General features: G+C 50.0%; 1 protein-coding gene across 1 annotated transcript; it reads right to left on the reverse strand.

Moving 5' to 3' along the window:
* Positions 1–638: 638 nt before the first annotated feature.
* On the reverse strand, positions 639–23,716 carry RPS6KA4 (ribosomal protein S6 kinase A4). The gene is made up of 17 exons (XM_088137345.1): positions 23,161–23,716; positions 19,420–19,494; positions 18,750–18,968; positions 17,564–17,679; positions 17,014–17,121; positions 15,200–15,280; positions 14,842–14,945; positions 13,946–14,096; positions 13,077–13,238; positions 10,992–11,117; positions 10,163–10,296; positions 9,349–9,442; positions 8,367–8,537; positions 6,982–7,173; positions 5,867–6,026; positions 4,718–4,881; positions 639–4,285 (listed from the first exon to the last, which is right to left on the reverse strand). Exons 1-17 carry the CDS (start codon positions 23,207–23,209, stop codon positions 4,082–4,084), a joined length of 2,310 nt encoding a protein of 769 aa, XP_087993471.1. The 5' UTR covers positions 23,210–23,716; the 3' UTR covers positions 639–4,081.
* Positions 23,717–24,121: the final 405 nt, after the last annotated feature.

Below are 24,121 nucleotides of genomic sequence, written 5' to 3' on the forward strand. Positions count from 1 at the left end.
CTAAAAACTCAGTTTTCACCATGCAGGTTGCAGATTCCTTAGAATGGCCATTCTTGGCTTTTCCTCCCTCCCAGATGTGGAAAGTCTGTAGTTTTCAGCCAGCATATCCTACTTTGACAGGGATGGGAGTTGCGGTCCAGCCCAACTGAAGTCACTTAAAGAGACAGCTGTTAACTTCTTTAAATTCAGAATGGTAAAGCAGTGAATGGGGAGCCAGTTATGGTGACCTGTCTGGGAAGTCTGGGGTAGGGGGAAAGATACTGTTGATATAATTAGTGAAGCTTTGGGATGCCATTAAAAGGAAATTCAAACTGGATAGGTAAATTTGTAGATTTTGGCATCAGATCTAAAGCAAGGGAGACCCCAAGGTTAGGTCTAGCATACGTTACTAGCCCTCTAAATTTCCAGGGAATGTGTTCAGCAGGGGGCTGTATGCCCAGTGGCATAAAAGAATAACCTTTTTATATTTCAGTTTTATTCGGACACCTTCAATACACTGTAGGGCTGAGTATTTCCATCTTGTTCATTCATGATCCGTCTTTGTCCCTTTTGGCCAAACGTGACTCATCTTGTTTTGCATAAGCCTTTGCTGCAGAACAAAATGCCAAAAGGAATCCAGGGTCACAGGAAAGAGAGACTTGGCTTCAGAGGCAATTTTTATTTTCAAATAAAAAATACACATGGTTTGGTTGCATGGACAAGATACCCCTGATGGCTGGTTCTTGGCCTCTTGTGCTACTTAAAAGAAGGGTGTACAAGAATGCACTCCACTCAGTCATCTCCTCCTTGGCAGGAGTGGAGGGCATATGGCAGTTAAGACATACCCACGTATATACACACGCGCGCGCACACGTATAGTCACCCTGTGGAAGGGGAGCTACTTTGCTCCTCACGTTAAACAGCTGCCAAGTGCAAAAACTGTGAAGGAGGGAAGCAGTTGGCAAAACTTTTGAGAGTAACATTTGTACTACTGTTTTCAACTGGGTTAGAAACAGGATGAAGTTAGCATACCATTCCTCCAAAGGGGAAACTGATTTTTTTTTTTTAATAAGAGTGCAGAAAATGCCTCGTTAAGGATGCCTGCATCTTCCCAAATCCCTTGATCTAGACTCCACGTCAAGTTAACACAATGCTAGTGAAAGACGGGTAAGGTAGACATGCTTGGGGTTCCTCCATTTATCACCAACTCTCCTGAGGTGTCAAAGTCAAGCGTGAATTTTTGTGCAGGGAAAATGGATTCTCTGCCAGAGAAGAATTCCCCTCCAGGAATGGAAATGGTTCCTGCAAGATACTGTGATTAAAAGCACCAGATCTACTCCTCCCCCTAATATTTAGATCAGCACAAAGTATTTAGGAGCAATACGAGGAATTCCCAATTCATCTTTGGAGAAAGATGTTGGCCATGTCACATTGAAGAAGAAAAGTTCCCGATTATTGGTCTAAAAATAGAACTACCTCTGGTTTCACTCTCTTCGTCCTCAACACCAACTGCAGAAGGGGAAAAGCACCGTTTCCTTGGCTGAATTTTTCTCTTTAAAGTAAGCTATCGCTATCCTAATACTACTATTACCTATCAGTTTTAGATGGTGGGAGATGCTGATTCTTTAAAGTTATTCCAAACGATCTGAGTATCATTAAACTTCCCATTCAAAGTGGGTTGGCTAGATACTTGCAGACAACCTGTGAAAAACAGTGAACCAGTTTCCATTTTTCTGGAGCTGGGCATGGCTCATTCTCTTTCCCCTTCCCCTCTCATCTTCCAAGTAACCATACATTGCTAATTGCACTTCCCTTTAAAGTGACTATATGACTATCTCTCCCCCTCCCTCCATTCTCTCAGGCCCTTTTCTTAATGCTCTTTGTACAATTATATTTCCTCTCTTAGATTCAAGAATCTAAAAGAGCCCTTACTCATTCATATCCCTTAGAATCATCCATCTACAGCTTTAGTAGTTTCAGATCTTAAGATCTTCCATTCTTAAAACCTGTCAAATTTCCAGCCAGGAATTCAGGGACATAACAGCCCTGACTTTTCTGAAAGGCACCAGTTTTTTCTACACTAAATACATATGCATCAGAATGCTTATACAGCACATATTAAGTTACCAAAATCTGTGCACAAAGATCTGTGCAATAAATTTCTATTTGAGACAAATACATATCAAGTTATGTGGGATAAAAATTGAAACATGACCATTTTACCCTGATAGTAAGCAATATGGGATTAAAAATAATTGCAATTAATACTGCTGTAGGAAGGTTACAGTTGTGTAGCCAGAGATGGCCTGGCACATAATAGCCCCTCCTGAATTTAGCAAAACTTGAAAACGTCAATAATAATCCTATCCTTAACAATGCAACATGAAGCCTGTGATTTGAGTCAATTGAAGTAGAGCCTTGAGTAGAATTCAGAGTTTTGCTTTTTTTAAAAAAAATGTTTTTCTCCCTTGTGAGAAATAAGGGTTTAAATAAAAATCTAGTCCCTGTAAGCAAGCCTGTGGAGAGAATTCTACATAATGACGTGATGCCTTTTTTTCCATTCTATATCTCAGCTTGTTTTATCTCCTCCTGAAGTGGGAGAAAAGGCAAACTTCGGCCCTCTCTCGCACAAAGATTCTAAATTCAAAGGCGCTATCTTGCACACACATTCACTCCCATGCTTGCCTTCAATATATATTTAAACATACAGACAGAAATTGCTCTCGCTTTCTTAAAAATATACTCTTTCCCTTCCCCCCCCGCCCACTGCCTGAGCTTATCAGATTCACCCAGAAAAATAGATTTGACTGGGCCGTAAGGCAAGACCCCAAGTCCCCATTGTCCCCTATCATCAAGAGATGAAGCATCTCTATAATTCTATGATTGATTGGGGGGGGTGTCATTTAAGAGACTCCCCCTCCCCTATGCATTTTCCTGCAATATTTCCTATTTGGCTTCTTTCTCTGAATACAGAAACAGATTGGTGCATCTTATTCTGTTTTTCAGTTTCTCTTGTGCATATACACACCCACATACACGCATACATACATATATATCCTTTAGCCCTATCGTCCATCCTTCTCAGAATGAAATTTAGAGTTATGCCCATTAAAAAAAAAGAAAGTTGTCTTGCTCCTGGGTTTTTAAACAACAGTTTGAGGTTCAGGAGTGCCCTAGTCGTAAGCACTGTGCCAACCTATCATGACCTGGTTGGTTTTGCCTTAGTGTGACATCCAAACTAACCCTAATCATAGTTGAAACGGCTTAGCGCAACGTCTGAACCTAAACGTATCTTGGTGCTAAGCTCCGCCTATCCGACCCAGGAGTACGGGGATAAAAAATAAGATTAAGGGGTATTCCACTGGAAAAAATATTCTCCCTCTTCCCCAGCTTTGGCCTCAGAATGAGCAAATCCATTCCTACTACTGCTTACCCCCCCACCCCAAAATGCCATCAATCATTAATAAAAACCACCCAACAATTATTAGCTGGGCCCCTCTGAATAATTTGTCATAGCTGGATTGCAAAAAATGCAGTTAACCACCAGGTGAGGACGAAGAACGGCTGCCCTCTGCTGGTCGTTGGGAAAGGTGCGCCCTGTAGCGGTGATCGCCTGATTCATCTCTGTTCATTTCACCTCTACCCGCCAATCAAGGGCTCGGGGAAAAGGGAGCAGCCCTCGTGCGCAGAAAAGTGGTGCACTGATTGGGGGTTAGGAAACAAAATTGGCCACGCTCCCCACATCGCCCCGGGCCGATCGGTTTCCCAAAACATCAAACTAGCGGAACATTCCTGGCTGTATCCTTGCAATGGGATGGCTGGTTGTGGAATCAGATGTTGATTTGGCCTTGAAATAAGGGGAAACGCTTCCAAAGCCCCGACTCTCTGCCTAACCCCTCCAGGTTTTCCTCTCCCTTCCGACAGAGAATGGTCACGTTGTACTACAAAATGTGCCCCATTCTAAACGAAGACACCACATCATGGGGGGGGGGTGGAAATGGGGGGGAGCGGAAGCCGTGTTCCCCCTCCCCGAACAGCAACATAGACAATAAATACCCATTTCCCATCCAGCTTTTCAGTGCTCAGCCCCTTCCCCAGGCTGCTACGAGGGAGGATCGTGGCGAACGGTGGGGACCTTGGCTTTCGGGGGGCGGGAGGAGGACCCGGAGGAGGACGAGGAGCTGCTGCTGCTGCTGCGGCGGCCCTCGACACCCGTACTCGACATCTTGAGTTTACGCCGTTTGGCTAGCGGGGCGTTTTCCACGCTCTTCAGGAAGAACCCTTCGCGCTTCCCCTTGTTAAAGGCCTAGAAAAGAGAGAGACTGGTTTTTTGATCCCAGCAGAATTCAAGCACCGGCTTCCGTTGCCTAACAGGGTTGCCCAACTTCAACAGGGTTCATCTGCACATCCTCTAAGCGTCTCTACTGTTGAGGCCTCCTCTGTTCTGGCATTTTGTCCTGAACTATTTCTGTGGTCCCAACAAAAAAGATTTCACGCCCGGTCCATAGCAACTGGAAGTGGAACCAGCCAAACCAGGCAATCTACAATTTAGTGCGCCATAGATTAAGCACCTGGGTGAACACAGACAAGGCTAAGCCTATTTTGAGTTGTAGCCTATCATTTTTTGCATTTTTCCCTCAACCCCCCCCCCCCCATAAGACAAGGTTTTGCATCAACCCATCCCCTCCGTCCCCTCAAAAGAAAACGACTTTCCCAGCCTAAAAACTGGAGCGCTCACCATAAACGTGACGTTGACGCCCGTTCGCACAGCGGGTCCGGAGCTCTCGAGAATGTCCGGCGTCATGAGCGGGGTGGAAGAGAGGGCGCTTCCATCTTGGAGCCACTCGCTGTAGCGTAAGTTGGACATTTTCAGTCGCTTGGCAGGGTCCACCGTGAGAAGACCTGGGCAAAGACAGGGAGATAAGATTTAGCCACAAAGACCACTGTCTTGCAAACTAACAGGAGCCTTTTTCAACTTAGTATTTGCTAAACAACTTGGGCCTCAATTCCCATAACTCCCCACCTGCATGCTGTTGGGGAATTCTGAGCATTAAAGATCAATTTATCTAAAGACCAGAATGAGGAATACTGGATTAGAAGACTGGGAAACAGGCCTGTATAGCTTGAAATGTGGTAGATCCATTGGGGGAACAAGGCTTCAATGAAAGGCAACAATTTCCCCCCCAATTTTTTAAAGGCTGTAATTATGGTCCCCAGGAGGGGAACATTTGGGGGATGCTAGGCTGTGGGATCTCACTCTCAGAAGGGAAGAGCTAAGTGAGAAAGCTGGGAAAGGGAAAATAAGGCATATCAGGTAGCAAGGGATGATGCAGAGAGTGTAGGGAGAAGCTTTGGATCAGCAGGATTCAAAGCACCCACTGGTCCTAAACATGATCCAAATATGCTAGTCTTGGAAATGGCACAAACTAGTATCTTCTTGTGGGTTGTCCAAAGAAAGAAAATTGGAAAAGTTTGCTTCTTAAATGCAAAAATCCCTCAGCGTTGCTCAGACCTGGAGAGAAACCTCTGGTTCTTTCTTCATCATGAGATCAAGGCATTTTCCACAAACCCGTAGGCTGGGTTGTGCAACGCACTGAACCTGGTTACTGAACAAACCCATTTTCTGGATCTGCACCACACTTTAAGTCATAAGCTCCACCAACAGGCTGGGTTTGTACACCACGTGCTAAAGCATCAAACACTTAACCAAGGTTAGCATAGGGCATTATGCAAATACAATCACCTGATTTACCTGACCTGAGTTAAGTGTGTTGTGTGAACACAGCCACAGCCAGCACATCTTGCTCTTCCCAACTCCCATACCCAAACACACCCCCTCTCCCCACATCCATTCCCCTCCCAGCACCCTGAAGTTCATCCCCATCACCTCGAACCAGCTCCTTTGCCTCTTCGGAAACGTTTTTCCAAGCCTCGCCCTCCAGGGAGAATTGGCCTTCCTTGATTTTGTGCATTATATCCGCGGCGTGGCTGGCTGCGCTCCCTTCCTGGCTACTGTGGAAGGGGACTTGGCCAGACAGCATGGTATACTGGAAGGAGAAGAGAAATGAGCCGAAGGCCTCCCTGTGTGACTTGTGGCCTGGTGTACCTTGAAGGGTGGTGTAAAACTCATGCACTGTGTCGAATGTCTGCTTTGGCTGAATGGTGCATTCAGCCCTTTGACTCTCAGAATCTCAAAACCCTGGCTACGCTTGATGCCTCCAAACCAATGACAAAATCCAACACACTCTTCATCTAACCAGCTTCCAAATTTGTGGTATATACGTTATCACTATGTCTCCAGGTCTCCTGACAGCAGAAGTAATCGAGCTGTTTGGAGGTTCTTAATACAGAAGTATTAGAGGAAAATCCTTTTCTTAATTCTTGATCTTAAAAAACGCACACATCTGTATCTACAGTTACAAGAGTTCTAAATCTTCACCAGGAACTCAAATGACTTGTACAATTGCAAAGTAAACGCAGCATACAAAACGTCTTGACAAAGACAATCGTAACTCCTAGATTTTGTTGGAAAGTTAAAAGGAAGATGAAGACATTACTGGGGGTGACAGGAAAAGAGAGATCAAAGATGATGCAGGTTTGGGGGGGGAGGAATGGGAAAAAGGAAGAAATCTGAGATTTAGGCAGAGAGATGCAGAATTTGCTGACTTCTTTCTCTGACCAATAATGTTGTTTTGTTCACTGACTTGTACAAAAGGTTCAAGTCAGTGAACCTTATTGTTCAAGTCAGTGAATTTATACCTTAAAAGTTAATGTATAAATCAGCTTTTCTTAATCTGGTGCCATCCAACTGTGCTGGACTTCAACTCCCGTGTTCCTCCAGCGTGGCCTTGCTGGCTGGGAGAATTATGGGTCATGAATTCCAACACTTCTGGAGGACACCGGGTTGGAGAAAGCCACGATACATGTTTTATACATATATACACAACCAAGTCCAACTGCTTGGATGAAAGACCATCCCCTCCCCTTTTGACCTCAACTTACCAAGATCACCCCCAGGCTCCAAAGGTCACAAGATTCATCGTAGCCTCCATCCTGCAAGATTTCGGGGGCCGCATACTGCAGGGTGAAGCAGGGCGTCTGCATGGGCTGCGAGTTCTGAGGGCAGAGGCGGGCAAAGCCAAAGTCGATCACCTTCACGGGGGCGCCCTCCGACTCATCCGCGTACAGAATGTTCTGGGAGTAGAGGCACAGAGAGTCATTGCCCCTTGAAGGTTAGAGAACCACACTCTCGTCACCCCCTTCTTTTGACCTGCCCTACGTGTCCAGCATGGTTTGCTGCAAAGTGGTCAACTGACTCGGCCACAATTGGTTGGAATCGGACAACGTGCTAAGACGTGAATCATGGAGGGCCATCACAGTTGGCTGAATTCCCCTGAGCAAGCCAACCACATCTTGGGTTAGTGTGCTGCCTGGACCTGATCCACGTACTTGAAGGCCACTTGAGATACTAGGGAAGCCATGGACCACCATCTCATCCCATCTTTTGAACTCAACTAAACTAGGTTCCCCTGGGCTCCCTGACAGACACTCAGCTTTCCTTGGCAACCAGCCAGCCTACATAAGCATTCACTCTTCAGACCCACAGTTGCTCCTACGAAAATTAATTTGCCATTTCAGCAGCCAAGTTCCCAACAGCAGAGGGACAAAGAACTCTGGACTGCTTGACATTCACTGATTATTTACCAAACTTGGATTCCCCATTTTCATGGGACGACAATCCCTTCTCTCATTCCTCAAGGTCACAGCAGTGCCTCCTTTGCTCTGTAAAGTCACTTTCCTTTCCCTGGTGAGTGACTAGGTTGTCCGTGAACAACAAAAAACTTGGATCGAACTAGAATGGCAATGCAGGGGCCAAATCTTTCTTTCCCCTGGCCTTCCCTGGATTTTGCAGAATATTTCCAGCAAAGTGCATCTAGGTACAGAATGCCCTATGTCAGTGTTGTCCAAACTTGGCCACTTTAAGATGAGTGGACTTCAACTCCCAGAGTTGGCTGGCTGGGGAATTCTGGGAGTTGAAGTCCACTCATCTTAAAGTGGCCAAGTTTGGACAACACTGCCCTATGTGGACCAGGGTATTCACAAGCGAGCAGGCCAGAGATTTTCAGATGATCCACATTCACACAACCCAGCTACCAAATTACCCCCTTTCCTGGATTTGCACAAAATACCAAACAACACCTTAATCTAAGCAGCTTGGTTCACAACATGCTCAGGGGACAGACACACACACACACACACACACACACACAGCCCTTTAGGTTAAACCTAAGCTGTTCAAGCTGTGCAAATGCAACGTCTTGCTCTTTCACCCAGCTGCTTCCCTGCCCTGTGGGAATGCCGCCTTCCCTTTCCCTAGGAAAAGGTACCTCGGGCTTGAGGTCCCGGTGCACCACCCCCGAGTCGTGCATGAAGCTGACGGCGGAAACCAGGCTGCGCATGATCTGGCTGGCTTCCGACTCGCTGAAGTGTTGCTTCTTCTTGATTCGGTCCAGGAGTTCGCCACCCCGCAGCAGTTCCATCACCAGGTATGTGTGGTACTGCGGAGAAGGGAAGGGGCTAAACTCAGCCAGGGCTGGGCCCAAAACAGCCTCCTCCAACCAGGCGCCCTCCATTCCCACACCTCCTAGTCAGCTCGGAGCAGCTGCAAATCCTTTGAACATGCCCAGATGCATTTTTAGCTTTGGACATCCCCAGGAGGGGTGACGCTGGATGTTTCGGGCCCCCTTTCTTCAACTGGACCCATTTCTAACATCGTTTTATTTATTTATAAATCAAATTTATACGCCGCCCATCTCGCTATCTAAGTGACTCTAGGCGGCTCACAAATAAAAACCATAAAAACGGTAAAAAAACTTACAAAAACGAAGTTAAAAGATGGAGAGAGCATCCTCAAGTCACCAGCCACCCCCTTCAGTTAACGGAGTCTACTAAAGGTCAATGCATTGTGACCTTGGGCGGAGTTGGGGAGTGACACAGAAATAAAGGATCCAGGCAAATCCAGGGGTTGTTGGCTGTCCCCCCATTATAGACTGCTGCCCTGCTGGCTGGGGAATTCTGGGAGTTGTAGTCCAACACATCAGCAAGACCTTGGGGAAGGTTGTATCTAGCCCACCTTCAGGAACTTTGAGTGGCATACATCGTGCTTCCTCTTCCTATGTTTCTCCCCCCAACAACAGCCCTGTGAGGTAGACTGGTGGCCCTAGAGGGAGGGGCCGGCCCAGAGTCCTGCAGGGAGCTTCCATGGCTGAGGCTGGAGTTGTATTTGGGTCTCCCCAGTCTTGGTCCAACTCCATCATTGACCGTGCTGGATTTCTTGAGATGCTTCCTCTGGAAGGACAAGGACCGTACCTGATCGTGATGGACATCATGAAGCTTGACGATGTTTGGGTGGGCTTCGCAGATCTGCAAAGCTGCCACTTCTCGCTGGTTATTCGCTTCCATCCTGGACCAGGAAAAAAGGGGGAGGAAAATGCGATCTTCCGCTGCGGCCAATTCAATTTCACCTCGTTGCCCTTATAATCCATCCCGCCATTCCTTCCTCAAGCTATCCACTTTCTTCGCCGCGCCAGTTTTAATCTCGCAACCGCCGCTTGAGGCAGGTCAGACCTGACGGCCAAATGGGGAACTCTTCATTTCGTGGATTTGCACATAGTCAAATCGGGAGGTAAAACTTCTCCCTCTCTTCCCACGCCATGTGTCGTTTTCTCACGAACGCAGGGGAACAATAAGATTGAAAATGGATTTGTCCTTTCTGTCTTATATTAATAACCGAGGCCACCCACTTAAATCTGGCTCAGGGTTTTACTCTCAGCCCCTGGCTGTACAGGAGGTTTTTCAGCTGCATGCTTGGCTACGGAAACGCCAATGTCCCATTTCCGAATCCGGCCTGTCCCTTTAAAAGGCGGACAGTTAGAAACCGCTTCTGATTGGCTGCTTCCATCGGACCCTCCTGATTGGCTGCGGTCATGTATATAAATGCCACCGCTCACAGCCTCCCTGGGGCATTCAGTGTGCTGCATCAGGGTGGGGGCTCCCGTGCCAGAAATCAGCGATCAGCTCAGCATGAAAAGAACCAGTTTAAAGTTAAAGAACCAGTTCCTGGCCCTGCGCGGCTCAGCTGGGAGCAAAAGCACCTCTGGGGAAGGGAAATAAAAGCCGCTACCTTTTGCTGATGATTTTGACCGCAAACTCCATCCCATTTTGTCGATGTTGGCAACGGCGGCACACGGAGAAGCTTCCCTCACCCAGGGGGGGTTCCACCAAGTCCATCTCATATTTTTGGAAGAACGAAGAATCCTGAAAGGCAGAGAGGAAGGGCGTTAGTAAGCGAAAATGGTTCCCGTGCATACAACAGATCACGCAGCGTGGCAAATATAATCACTTTAGTCTGCTTCTAAGGAGGCCTAAATGTCTACAAATATTGCAAATCAGCAGATGTATAAAAAGGCAAGAGTCAGAAAGCCAATAATTTATCATCATCATCATCATCATCATCATCCTTTTCCTTTTCCTCTCTTTTATTTTTTGGTAATTAATTCTTGTTAAATTCTCTCTGTTTATCTATTTTTCTTCCCATTAACGTATTACATTTCTTGGATCTACGCGGAGGCTACTGTGTGGATCCAACCAACGGCTGGCCTATCATGAAAACTTCTGACTTGCAACTTACCGGAAAGTTGCTCAACAAGAAGGAGATGACAGAGGAGGAGCTTTGTTATAAGATTTACGTGTTTCCAAATCTACACAGCTTGGTAGTTTGCTTCCTGCTTGCTACCCTTCCAAGAACTGGAAACTTTTCAAGGCCCGATTCACACATCGCATCCCAGTGTTTCCTCAGCTTTGGGGGAGCAAGTTGTGTGAACCAGCCACTCTGGTTTGCAAACCAGGATTTCTAATCATAGTTTATTGGGTGACCCCAGTCACAGCAACCTTCCACACATTGCCCCGCTCTCCTACGGCTTCCTGCTTCTCCTTCCAAGGAGAATCCCTACCTTCATCATGGCACTGCGGGCCACAGCAGAACTTCCGGGACGCTCTCCATCGAGCGCTGCCTCAAAGACATCTGCAGTCACAGCATTGCGGTTGAAGAGGATCGACGGGGCAATGAAGGAATATCCCTTTTGGAAAAAGAAACCGCACGGGAATCACCCAGCCGCAGAGAGAAACGCATCAATTTGCACAAGCCAGTCAGCAGAGCCACAAAGTAAGTTGAAATCAGGGGATACAATCCTCGATGGGATCTTCCATTTCTTACCATCACATTACAGTGGTACCTCTAGTTATGAACGCCCCTCCTTACGAATTTTTCGAGATACGACCAGCTCCGGCCTAACCCTAACCCTAACCCCAAAAATTTACCTCGACTTGCGAACTCGCCTCGACTTATGAACCGGATCCGCGGCCATTTTCCGCCCGTTCCATGTGGTCCGTGGCCATTTTTACACCCATGCCACGTGGTCCGCAGCCATTTTCCGCCCATTCCACATGGTCCACGGCCATTTTCCGCCTGTTCCACATGGTCCGCGGCCATTTTTCTGCCCCTGACACGTGGTCCGCGGCCATTTTTCCGCCCCTGACACGTGGTCCGCGGACGCCGGAACAGATTAACGGTAATTACATTGAACCTTATGGGAAAATTTGCCTCGTGTTGCGACCAATTTGAGTTGCAACCAGAGTCACGGAACGGATTAAATTCTTAACTCGAGGTTCCACTGTATTTATTTTTCTGACCCGCCGAATAACCAACATTCTTCGGATGCCAAACAGTCAAGGAGGGCACCCCCTCCAATAAACCAAAGGGAGGGGAAAAAAACACCCCAAACTTTTCAACTATAACCCACTTCCCTTTCATTGGGTGAATCATCAAATCAGTTCTTTTCATTTCTCACACATTTACACATCCCCAAACTTCACGAAAACCTGCTGTTCTGGGGTGCCACCATTTTTAATTTCAGAAAGACAAAAAGAGAAGAAAAGAACACGTCTTCGTTTGAAGTTTGCGCGCTCTTTCTCTTCCTCCTCCACTGGAAGAAAGGGAAATAAATCTGCCTTAATGCACTGGTAATAGCTATGAGAACCTTCCCTATCCTGTTGAGGGAGACAACTCCCATCATCCTCAGCCAGGGCAAACACCAGCAGCCACTCCGGGGAGGCCCGCCAGAATGGGAAGAAACGGCTTTCAGAACGGCTTTCGACAGCCGTGAGAGTGCAGCCTTTACAAGTTTCAACGTTCATTTTAATGCAGCTGCTTTGAAAAGCTGCAGAGGACACATATTGGCATTCCCAAGTGGAAAGTGATCCAACAAACATCTATTCTTGGAACATCAAGAGAACCCAGTCCTTGCGGTGTCATTTCACCCCAAGAGTCCTCGACATCTGGGCACAGCTGCAAGAGAACGACGTGCTGTAGCTGGCCAGCTGCTAAGGCAAAGGAGGAAGTTTGAAAGAAGAGTCTGAAACTTGCAGCCCAAAAAGGGCGGCGAGCAAAAATCTGGACAGAGTCCTCAAAGATGAGAAAAGCGCTTTCGTTCTGCCCCACCGTCTTCGCCGATGAGGAAGTTTGTGCAAGACGCTTCCTGAAATGATTAGTTCAGGAAAGGAAAAGTTCTGCCCAAAAGCAAAACCACAACTTTCTGGGCCTTTTCTACAACTCAGAAAGATCTCTTTCAAATCTCTTTTCTTCTCAGAGCTCTTTTCTTTTCCCGGCGGCCTATATTCATTTAATTACCACCACCCCCAATTATCTGTAGCCCTTTGCCCAGGAAATTTGAGTGTGTAGAGCAGTGTTCCTCAACCTTGGCAACTTGAAAAGGTGTGGACTTCAACTCCCAGAATTCCCATGCTGGCTGGGGAATTCTGGGAGTTGTAGTCCACCCATCTTAAAGTTGCTAAGGTTGAGAAACACTGTGTAGAGAAACCCAAAGCAGTGAACTAACACTTGGAATTCTGTTTTGACTGATTAATTTTAATTTGACTACCTTGAACTACATTTCCCATGGTGCCTGCTCTGGGATTGGGGCCTTTTCCCCTACCCCTATGGCAACCCGGCATACAGCTCCCCCATTTCGGGGGCTCACCTGGAAGACACGGTCTAGGCTGGGAGGGGTCCCGGCTGGAGAATAAATGGGCTCCAAGCTGGTAAATTCCTCTGCAAAGTTTCGCACGTCCAGCTCGTGGCGAATGAGCGGTTTAAACGGCGGCTTCAGCCGGCGCATTGCTAATTCGACCCAGTCCAGGCTCTGGGGAGAGAAAAATATCAGGGGGAAGGAAGACACAGCTAGACTGCCGAGCCAAACCAGCTTATCCACCTCTCTCGTGTCAACCCTTGTCCAAATTTGGCCTGCTTTCTACAAAAGAAAGTGTGCAAACGTATGGGACAACAAGTCCCATTCTCCCTGGCCAGCGCGGCCATTGCAGTTGTAACTTAAAAGGATTCAGGATGCCGATCTCGTTGGTTAGACCAACTTCTGTGGCCTATCCAGACCTCTGACGTCCACACTAACGCCCAAGACACGAACAACCAAACGGGAGGGTAACCGAACCAGGAATTGAGAAAAACAAGCTACAGTGATGCCGTTTGTTTTCTCAGACCCCAAAACGTGGTTAAAACCAACCATGTTTACCGTGATGGGTGAATGCAACCCTTTATGTTCAGATGAGTACCACCCACTTGCTTTACATTTGATCTTTCTGGGTGTTTGTAAGCACCTATTTTTTCGTTCAAGAGGGAATAATTCTTGCGTTCTCCCTCCCCAATCTCGTTCCGCTAACCCACTGTTTCTCAACTTGGTTGGGAACACACAACACAACAAAATCAGGTCTCGCGCAATGGCAATCAGGGGTTCAAATCCGTGTGCCCGGGATCCTCTGGAAAGGGAAGCAGAAGTGAAATGCTTTTCAGGAACGAACTCTGCTCGAAGTCTCGACAGGAGGAGTCAAACCTTACCCTGAAAAAGGGGTGCTCTTTGATCTCCTGGGCTCCCATCGGGCCAGACCCCAAACGTTTCTTGGGATCCTTGCACAAGAGCTTCTGGAGCAGATCGCGAGCCTCGGGGCCAATGAGCGATGGAAAAGGCGGGCTGCACTTCAGGATCCGTCTAGAAGTCAGACAGAGCGGGAAAAACTCATCTGGCGGTCTATAAAACGTCCCCCACGGCCCTCCATCCGGGCCATGCAGAGAAATTAAGGGAAGAGAAGGCCTGCAAGGGCTGGGTCCCACGGTCCAAATCCAACTGGGTTGAACCCCATCGAAAAGAGACGGCGACCTTGACTACCTGGTTTGGAAACGGCCATGTTCTCCCTCTGCCCACCCCTTTCAGCTCGTGATCTGCCTTCTCCTGCCCGTTCCTCTGGTCCTGCTTGTCCCCAGTGAAGTGGGGCAAGTTATGGCATGACGTCATGGCGCAGGCCCCTCTTCTTCCTGCCCAAGTTGCAATGCCACCGTGGGGTGGCAGGGCTTGTGTACGGCTGCTGCTGCACACGCTCAGCCATAGTGAAGGCACCTCTTCTGCCTTGCTTGCCAGCAAAAAACAGGCCAGCCCACTGGCTTGTTTTCTGCTGGTAACTGCCAGTCACTGACTGAGAACAGACCAGCAGCTGGCCTGTTTTTGGCCAGCAAGGAGTCATTAAAATGCCAGTCTTTTATTTTTTTGATGCCCTCTGCTTGGATTTTTTTTCCCAATCACGTTATGTCCGTTGAGTTCACTGGCTCCCTCCCCTTCCATCACCCCCATGTCTGGGTTGATCCTGCCCCTAATATCCCATCTTCCACCACCTGAGCCAAGCTCCGTCCTCCTCGCTCCTTCTCCCCAACCCTGCCCGTCCAGATTCTGCCCATCTCACCTGGAGACCTCCGCCTGGGAGTTCTTCTCCCCTTCAAGGGTGAAGGGAGACGCGCCAGTCAGTAGCTCAAACACCAGGATACCCAAACTCCACCAGTCCACAGACTGCAAGAAAAGATGCAGCTCAACCAGGACCAGACCAATACAACACTCCTCTTCCCTTTCCTTCCTCCATCCCCTCCCCGAGATGTCTCCCCCTCTCCTAGAAATCGCTTTAGCAAAAGCTTTTGTGCAGACAACAAATGCCACCTCCATTTTTCATCCTTGAGAAAACTGCCTTCTGTGTCTGCATTTCATCCCGGCTTTGGCCTCCTCTGCCCACAGCTCTGGCCCGTCGCGGACTGTGCCAACCCCCTCACCTTGCCGTGCCCGCTTTTGCTGCGTACAATCTCGGGAGCCATGTATTCGATGGTACCGCAAAACGAGAAGGTCCGTTCTTTCTGTGGCAAGGGAAAGGAAAGGAAAGGAAAGGAAAGGAAAGGAAAGGAAAGGAAAGGAAAGGAAAGGAAAGGAAAGGAAAGGAAAGGAAAGGAAAGATAGACAGGAGGGGGAAGGAAGGAAGGAAGGAAGGAAGGAAGGATAGGAAGGAAGGAAGGAAGGAAGGAAGGAAGGAAGGGAGGGAGGAAGGAAGGGAGGGAGGGAGGGAGGGAGGGAGGGAGGGAGGGAGGGAGGGAGGGAAAGAAAAGAAAAGAAAGAAAAGAAAAGAAAAGAAAAGAAAAGAAAAGAAAAGAAAAGAAAAGAAAAGAAAAGAAAAGAAAAGAAAAGATAGACAGGAGGAGGGAGGGAGGGAGGGAGGGAGGGAGGGAGGAAGGAAGGAAGGAAGGAAGGAAGGAAGGAAGGAAGGAAGGAAGGAAGGAAGGAAGGAAGGAAGGAAGGAAGGAAGGAAGGTTCAAATCAGTAATGAGGCATATCTTTCCCAAGGCTGCCAACTTTTCAAACAAGCTGCTGTTTTCATGCAACTGGAAGTCCGGAAGAAGAGAAGAAACAAGCAACCAGATCAAAACCAAGGATTATCTAGTCCAACATTCTGGGATAACTGCAACTGGCAAGGGCTGTTACTGATCCTTGCTTCCAGGAACTGAAATTTAGAGGTAAACTGCCTTGGAAGCTGGAAGCTCCATTCCTATTTATGATAGCCAAACCGAGCAGAAGAAAAGCGAGATTGAAAGCCCATTAGTAAGATCTTGTTTCCCGCAGCGGCTGAGTCGAGGAATGCCAACTAAACAGATTCACACATGCAATTTTAACAAGGGATTCCTTTACCCCTGTAAAAGGCAATCAGAGGAACAGTGGTTTGCTAAGGACAGGGGAACCCAATCTGGGACCTTCCCAATATTTTGGACAATGACTCCCATCCTTCCCTGCTACCCTGGGACAAATTATGGGAGATGTTGGGAGCTCTCATCCAAAATATCTGGAGGGGGAAATTCTAAGAGGGAAAGGAATAAATAGACTTCAGTCAACCAGTCAGGAGAAATCCATATATACAAAACAAGCGTGTTTAATTACTAGAATCCAAAATCATTAGGATATTGTTTTTAATCTAAAGTTTTGATGCAAAACTGCCAACCTTAATTTCACTATCCTCGATGCCCTAAAGCAGGGTTCCTCAACCCCAGCAACTTCAAGATGGGTGGGCTTCAACTCCCATGCTGGCTGGGGAATTCTGGGAGTTGAAGTCCACCCATCTTAAAGTTGCTGCAGATGAGGAACCCTGCCCTAAAGAGACCATTGGTGCATTATGGGAGACCCCAAACAGCAACTCCCAGAATTCCTTTCTGCACAAGGAAAATCTTAGGGCCTATCCACCCTAAGCCAACTGTCTACAGAAGTCTGCCCATCTTGGATGCCCTTCAGAAGGATAAACACCAGCTCCCAGAATTCTCAGCCTGCTAACTGGGGAATTCTGGGAATTGAAGTCCACACATCCAGAAGGCATCAAGATTGTTGGGAAAAACTGGTCTTTACTCACTGGAGCTGATTCTCCAAGGAGTGCTGGTCTCCCCTCCAAAGAGTCTCACTCACTCACTCACTCACTCACACACACACACACACACACACAATCATTTCTACCCAGTTCTGTCTAAACCCCAGTCTGAGTTCTACCCCTGAGCCAGACAACCAACAAGCCTGTTGTGGGGAGAAGGGCACGTTTCTCAAAAGCCAAACTCACGTCCTCCATCACAAATTCCTTGCTCAGGCCGAAGTCGGTCAGCACCACGTGACCCTCGCTGTCCAGCAAGATGTTTTCCAGCTTCAAGTCCCGATAAATGATGCCAAGCTGAGGAATGAGAACGGGGACCACTTTGTAATCCGACAAGCCCAGCCGCCAAAATAATCCCTAAGATTTTAACAGCTGCATCTTGGAGCATGCAACTTCGGTGTCTCGCGGGCATCCTACCCAGCATTCCCTGCCCCTGGGCATTCTTGGCAGGGAATGCTGGGTCGAATGAATCGATGCAGTGCAAAAATAACTACGGGAGCAGGGGTGGGTAAGGTCACTGGCCAGACATTCGTTTGGTACAGTAGGTTTCAATCCTCCATCTTGGTGAAATTGGGCACGGGGATTTTACAGCACAACCGAGCCGTAGATCCCACCGTGCATTTGGCACTGCCTCAGAGGCACTCTTGCTTTCCCCGACTGAGAAACCTGGCGGCCAACACATCCCGCGGCTTTTACCGTGGAAAAATTGAGCTTTGCCGGGTTCCCCCCTCGTTCTCACCTTGTGCAGGTGTTCGAGCGCCAGAATGATCTCACCACTGTAAAATCGTACTTCGTCCTCTGAGAAATGATCCCTTTGGTACAAGTGAGTGAACAGCTCACCTCCGCTCACATAATCTAGGAAGAAAGCAGTTGAGAGGTTCAGTTTGGATCCGCAGGGCTGACAAGAAGTTTTCCTTCTGGCCCCTTCGCTCAGTAATCCCCAAGGGTCTTTTTATATCCTGCTTACAGCAATGCTTTTATACTCATCCCCAGTTTTCTTCCCATGTCTTTCCCTGTCAAATCAATGTGGTGTGAATCTAACATTTTTCAGCAGGAAGCCTAGAATTCCAACATTTTGAAAAATTGCCATCCATGTTAAGCTTCTAGTCCTCATGGCTGCAGGGAAAAAAGCAGGAATGGTGGCCATTATGTCTCCTATGATTCTAGTGGCCACATCAACTTTTCCCAAACGTGGGCCTGCCAGATGTGTGGCATTCAACTGACTGGGGGACTCCAGTCAAAGCCCAACATATCCAAGGATGTTGAAGAAGGTGAATTCCGTAAAACTGAAAATGTCTGCATAGTCACCATTACGGTTGCGACTCTACCTGAATTCTATCCACAGGAAAATCTATAACCTAACTCAGGGTGTATCACACACACATAATGTTCAGCATCACCTTAATGCAAGCTAGGAGTACTCATTTATCATTCACAGGTGGGCAGACAGACTGCATCTCACCATCCTGAATTTGCAGCCTGTTCCAGGCCCGACTGAATCAGAATATAACTCCAGACCCTTTTCATCCAGCATCCCGCTCCTCAAATCTAGGGGACGTCCCACCACCAGGAGCCCTCGCTCCTCCCAGCAATTGACAGGTAAAGATAGACTGCCTTGGGACATGGAGGTTCCGCTACTCATTACTGGGGCGAACAAGAGGAGATTCACTCAAGAGAAGGTGGGAGGAAGCTGTGGGAGGTTTAAGAGGGCCTGTGTTTGGTTGTCAACCCATCAGGGAGATCTCCCTGGGGTCCAAGGGCCACGCACGGCTTTTCAATGCTTCTTTCTTCAAAGCATCTGTACATTTTGGGATGGCAGGTCCAGAAAGCAATATACCCTTTCCGGCAGCTGGAAGTCCCTGCTTCTGTTATTTCCCCCCACCCCGGCCTCCATTCCTTCTCCTGCCCCAATCCTCCCATCCTACCGAGAATCAGATGGAGCTTGGAATCCGTCTGGAAGGCGTAATGCAGCGTCACAAGGAAAGGGGACTGGCGTATGTGTTCCAGCACGGTCCGCTCCGTGCGCGTGTGCTCCGTCGTCTTGGCTTTGGCGACGATGGCGGCTTTGCGGAGCACTTTCATGGCGTAAAGCTTGTTGGCATCGTGGCCGGTGAGTTTACGGACCAGGAACACCTTCCCGTAGGCTGAAGCGCAGAAGCCAGGCGGTCAGGAGACTGAACTCACTGATATTTATCCCCTGATTTATTTCTGACCAATACCCAACCTTTCTTCCAGGAACAAAAGGCGACAGCCCTCTATAGTTAACCCCACAACAGTCCTGCCAGGTTGGTTGGGTGGAGAAACAAGGACTGGGCTGACGTCACCCGGTCCTTCCTTTCTACACTTTGCCTTCTCTATCCAGAGCCCCTTCAACTCTTCCGAGGCTGGCAGAAATATTATTTATTTCACTCCGCGGCTTTTCCAAGCACGTGCTCTGCTTTTCATCCCGCCCCCCCTTGAAACAGAGTGCAAAATAGCAGCAATTGCAAGATCCTCAACGCTTTTTCGTTGGGGACGGCTCTCTCGTTAGGCAGAGCGAAGCCAAGAGCGGGAGGGTTGTTTGGGAAAACCTTCCTCAACTTGCTTTGCACTCACCTCCAGTGCCCAGAACCTTCAGCAGTTCAAAATTTTCCATCCCCACTTTCTCCTCATCGTGCCCAGTTAAGTTTGCTATTGGGAAACGAGACAAAAATGCGCGCGTTAAGCCAAGAGTGCAATTCTGCCAACGAGGAATCAGAAATCCAGAGTTTTTATCCAAGCCTGACATTTATCCAAGAATAAATCCAAACGGGATCCATGTATGGGATCATAGCATGGGAAGGGCAGTTAGAGGTCATGCAGCCCAACCCAGTTTTCAGCGCAGGATCATCTCTGAGCACCTCTGTTTGAACCTTGGCAAGGGTTAATCGGACCCAGCCTTCTTTTTCAATTTGGTAACTCTTGCAGGGACCCCGATCCGCGTTCAGGGGACCGCGAGCCAAACCTATCTGTTTCTTTTTTTAAAAGCAACGTTTTTGTTTACGCACGAGAGGAGGGCCAAGCAAGGGAAAATATTTTTGCAAAAGAGTAGGGGCAACAAAGTTTCCTTAAAAACAACCCCAAAACAAGCACCTGAGATCTCGTACAAGCCTCGTGAACCATTGAAGGAACTGATCTTCCCTAATCGCAGTTCAAATAATAATAATAACTAACAATAGTCCAATACACCTGACATTCGTGCCACTCAGATTAGAGCGATTCTGATTAGAGTGGCCTACTAGCTCGGCATATAAACTAAAAGAATCAATCAATCAATCAATCTCCGTCTCCCTGACAATTTCCCAAGCTACCACAGCCATTTTCAATCTTTACGGCGACCTTAATTAATTCATCAATCAACTTTACTGGATTTAGAGGCTACCTGACTCCCCACTGTTGGCATTTTGGCTTCAGCAGACTGGATTCTAATACACAGCCTACATTTCAGCCTGTTTGGGCCCTTCTCGGGTTTTTTTTTCTGTAACCCTTAGCTTCAATATGATTTTTTTTTTTATTTTAAATGCATCAGGCCGCCTTTCTCCAGCCTAGCACAACCCTCTTCTTCCTCAGTAACCCAATTACTGGTTTATTAGATTAAGCCAACTTTCTCGGCTAAAGCCGGGAAGGCCACGCTAAGTGGCGGAGCGTGTGGGGCGAGCCAGGCCCCCCCCCCAATGTTTCAGAGGGGCGACGGTGACCCGTTTCTCTGCCTTCTCCTCCCGCAGCGCTGAATCTTTTGCTCACACCGGGCCACATCTCTCCACCCAATTCCCGGGGAGGTGGCCCGTTTCCGGCTGGTGAATCACAGGTTAGCCAACAGGGTGGGAAGCGGGCTGGCACTTGCCCACGAGACTACGAGCCCAAAGGGCCTCTCTCAGACCACACGCAGAAACGCAGCTCTTGCGAAATCTTCTTGACAGATGAGTTCCCCAAGGGGGCTGTCAGTTTCCGCAACATGTTCCTCGATCGAACGTCGCCTTTTATATCGACGGCCTTCGCTGCGCGCCTTTTCAAGACAAAAAGAGGGGTTCTCTTTTGCATCGTTTTTTTAATCATTTCCCCCTCCTTCAGGGGCTCTCGTATAATGTTTCTGTCTGGCTAAAGGCGGTCAGGAAGAAGAGATACACGTGGGCACGCATTAGACACCCATCCCAGAGCGACTGCTGTTATTTTCTCATTATGATTTGCAAAAGTGGAGCATTTTGGGGGGGGAGATTTCTTCTCTCAAGGTAACTGAAAGGAGAAGGCTCAATGCAAAAAGAAGTTGGAAGATGCTAAACCAGGAAGAATCACTTTGCTGGACCTAACCAAAGTCCGTTTCATTCTTTAATCCATCTTCTACCAAACACCCAGCAGGCACTTCTGGGGTCTCACCAACAAGGTCCTGCCATTTTATCTTCCTGGCATTCTCAAAGGTAGCTTGCCCTGAAACCTGGAGGCTCCATTTTTGAAATCTTGGCTGGCAAATCCGGATAGTCAGGGTGGCTTGAAACCCCATTTGCTTTGGCTTAAAGCACACGTTAAAGTGAGTTTGGGGCACAATTATCACACTATGAACCAGCTCTACAACAGTTAAGGAGTGGAGAGAAAAATTGGGGAGGGAGGATGACTGAGAAGTGCTGCAAATGTGGAGGGGGCTAGGCTGAGGATGCATCGTGTAAATGTACGGCTGGGTTCAGACAATAGACTTAACCTGATCTTAACCTAAACTTTAATTGAAAGATGAAGGAATTGCATTCCCCATTGGATAACTTTAACCAGGCCTCCGACAGCTGCAGAAGCACAGAAAATGGGTTCATTCCATGCTGAGTGTGCTGTGTAAACACAATTCCTTTTTCAAACTTTAAGATGGGTGGACTTCAACTCCCAGAATTCCCCAGCCAGGCTGGGGAATTCTGGGGGTTGAAGTCCACCCACCTTAAAGTGGCCAAGTTTGGAAAACACTGCTAGAGGTCTTAGTGAGATCGGCAGCCTTTGGCGAACCTTCAGTTTTCCAACTGGAAAATGGGCAAAAGAAAGATTTGATCTGCACCCTTTGGCTGCAAAGCGGGGGAGGATCCCTACTTTAGGTCAAGGCTCAACCCCAGCCCGGCGGGGGGTCGTTCCCCCTTTTGCACCAGCTCCCACCGACACCCAATTCAAGGCCAAGCCCCGTCTTGATGACCCGGGTCCTTTGTAAAAGAGAAGGCACCGCTTTAATGTAAGGATGCTCAGCCGCTGAAGGCAGAGGGGGCGTTAAAAGCCGTGGAAAAGAGTCGCTGCTCTTGCAAACGGGGGGGCGGCCGGGGGGGCGTCTTTCCCCCAACAGCCTTCTGCACTGATGTTCGGCACACGTGCGCGCGCGTCCTCCCACCACCCACCTGCCGCCGCCTCCAGGCGCCGCGGAGCTCGCTCGCCCGCCCGCCCGCGCCCCCAGCCCGCCCCCACGTGCCAATCCCGGCGGGGGTGGGCTGGTGATTCAGCGGCGCCCACCCCCACGGGAGCCCCGCTTCCAGCGGGGCGGAGGGGCGGGGCTTGCATCCATCAGGGGGCGGGGCTTCCCCACTTTGAAAAATAACACTCGGCCAGGCCTGGCCCGGTCGAGCCATTCTCGCTCGGGACGGGGAGGGCCGGCTCGCTCGGGGTCTCGGGCCGGGGCCGGGGCCGGCGCTGCGCCCAGATCCGGGCTGCGCTCCTGCCTTGCAAAGCTTAAAGGAAAGGGGGGGGGGAGAAGCAACTGGTGGCACGCCGCTCCCCTTTCCGGGCGTCGCATCGCGGGGACGGGGAGAGGGTCCCCCGACCCACCGCGCTCCCTGCCAGGCTAGTCAGCGCGGGCCACCCAAGGGATGCCAGCGCCCTGCGTCCCCCCCTTCCGCATCTGTTCTGTTACGGTGGCAGCGAGGGGCACGGAGCGTCTTCCCGATCCCCCCGACGCAGCTCGCTGGTGCGCCCCCCACCCACCCGCCGCCCCCCGAGAGGGAAGACCCCCCACGCGCGCCCCTCCGCGGCGCCCCGGCTCGGCCCGCTCTCCTCCCTGCGCCCCGAACTCCCCGAGCCGTCGCCGGCTTCCTCCCCGCCCGCCAGGCGCCTTCGACTGGCTCAGGCAGCGCCTCGACGGATGGGGGGGGAGCGGGAGTTGTCACCCTGCAATCCCCGCGGGCGCCCGGACGCCCGGCCCCCCTTCCCCCGCGCCCCCGGGGACCAGCTTGGAGAGCCTCCAAGGGCGCGCGGTGCGCCCTCGGCACGGCCGGCGTCTCCAAGGTCCGCGCGCGCACCAGCGGGGACCCTGCCCGGCGGGCCCCCGCCGGCCAGCCTCGGCTGCCCCGCGCCCGTGGGTACCGTTGGTAAGGGGCAGCTCCACCGTCTCCTCCTCGGTGCCGTCCCCCATGGCCGGGCCGCCGAGCCGTCTCCCTCCTCCTCCTCCTCCTCCTCCTCCTTCCTTCCTCGCCCTCCGCCTGTCTCGCGCTGCCTCCGCTCGGCTTACATGCTGCGGGCCGCACGCTTCCTGGTGCAGCGAGCGAGCGCCCGCCGCCGCCGCCGCCGCCTCCAGGCCTGAGTCAAGCGGCAGGAATGCGAGGGCCCGGCGAGAGGAGGAGAGCGCGCAGGAGAAATCCGGGGACCCGCCCCGGGGAGGGCCAGGGGACCCCCTTCCTGCCGGCGCCGCTCCACCCGCCCCCCCCCCAAGCCGCCCGCAGTTGTCACCCGCCGGGTAGGCGAAGCGGGCGCGGCGCCACTTCCTAGAGGCCCCCTCTGCGCCACCGCCGGCCGCGCAGCTGCCGCGCGTTTGGAGGGGCGGTCGGGGCGCTGGGGTCTCCCCCGCGTGCAGCGCCGTGCACCCGACGGTGGGCCCTCCCGGGGAGCCTCCGGAGCCGCGGGGGGCTTGTCTGGGTGCTGCAAGCAGGCCGACGCGCGTTGCAACGAGGGGGACGTTGCTCCGAGGATGGGACAGGCTGCGAGGGTTGGGAACGGAGCCGGGGAAAGTCTCAGCGGAGGTTGGGGACCGGACTCGGGGGGCAACCTGGCAGAATCCGGATCTTTCTGTTCAAACCCGGACCCCGGAAGTTAGGGCGGTTAGCAGGGTGCAAAATACTATATTTAACTCTCCGGTGGCCCCGATCCCCCCTCCCCACCCTCCAATATCCTGCCTGAAAATCAGTTGATAGTTAATTATCGAATCAGTGGATAATGGGAACGATCTGAAATTCCAGTTGGCAAGTGGATTTCCACCCATGCGTGCCTGTTTGCAGGAGACAAACAGAAAGCTTCGTTGGTGTCATCATGGCTCTGTTCCACATACAAA

The sequence above is a fragment of the Python bivittatus genome, unplaced genomic scaffold (genome assembly GCF_059951505.1).
Source record: "Python bivittatus isolate LINGU-HERP-01145 unplaced genomic scaffold, Pbiv_v1 ctg000180_np1212, whole genome shotgun sequence".
Classification (NCBI taxonomy): Eukaryota; Metazoa; Chordata; class Lepidosauria; order Squamata; family Pythonidae; genus Python; species Python bivittatus.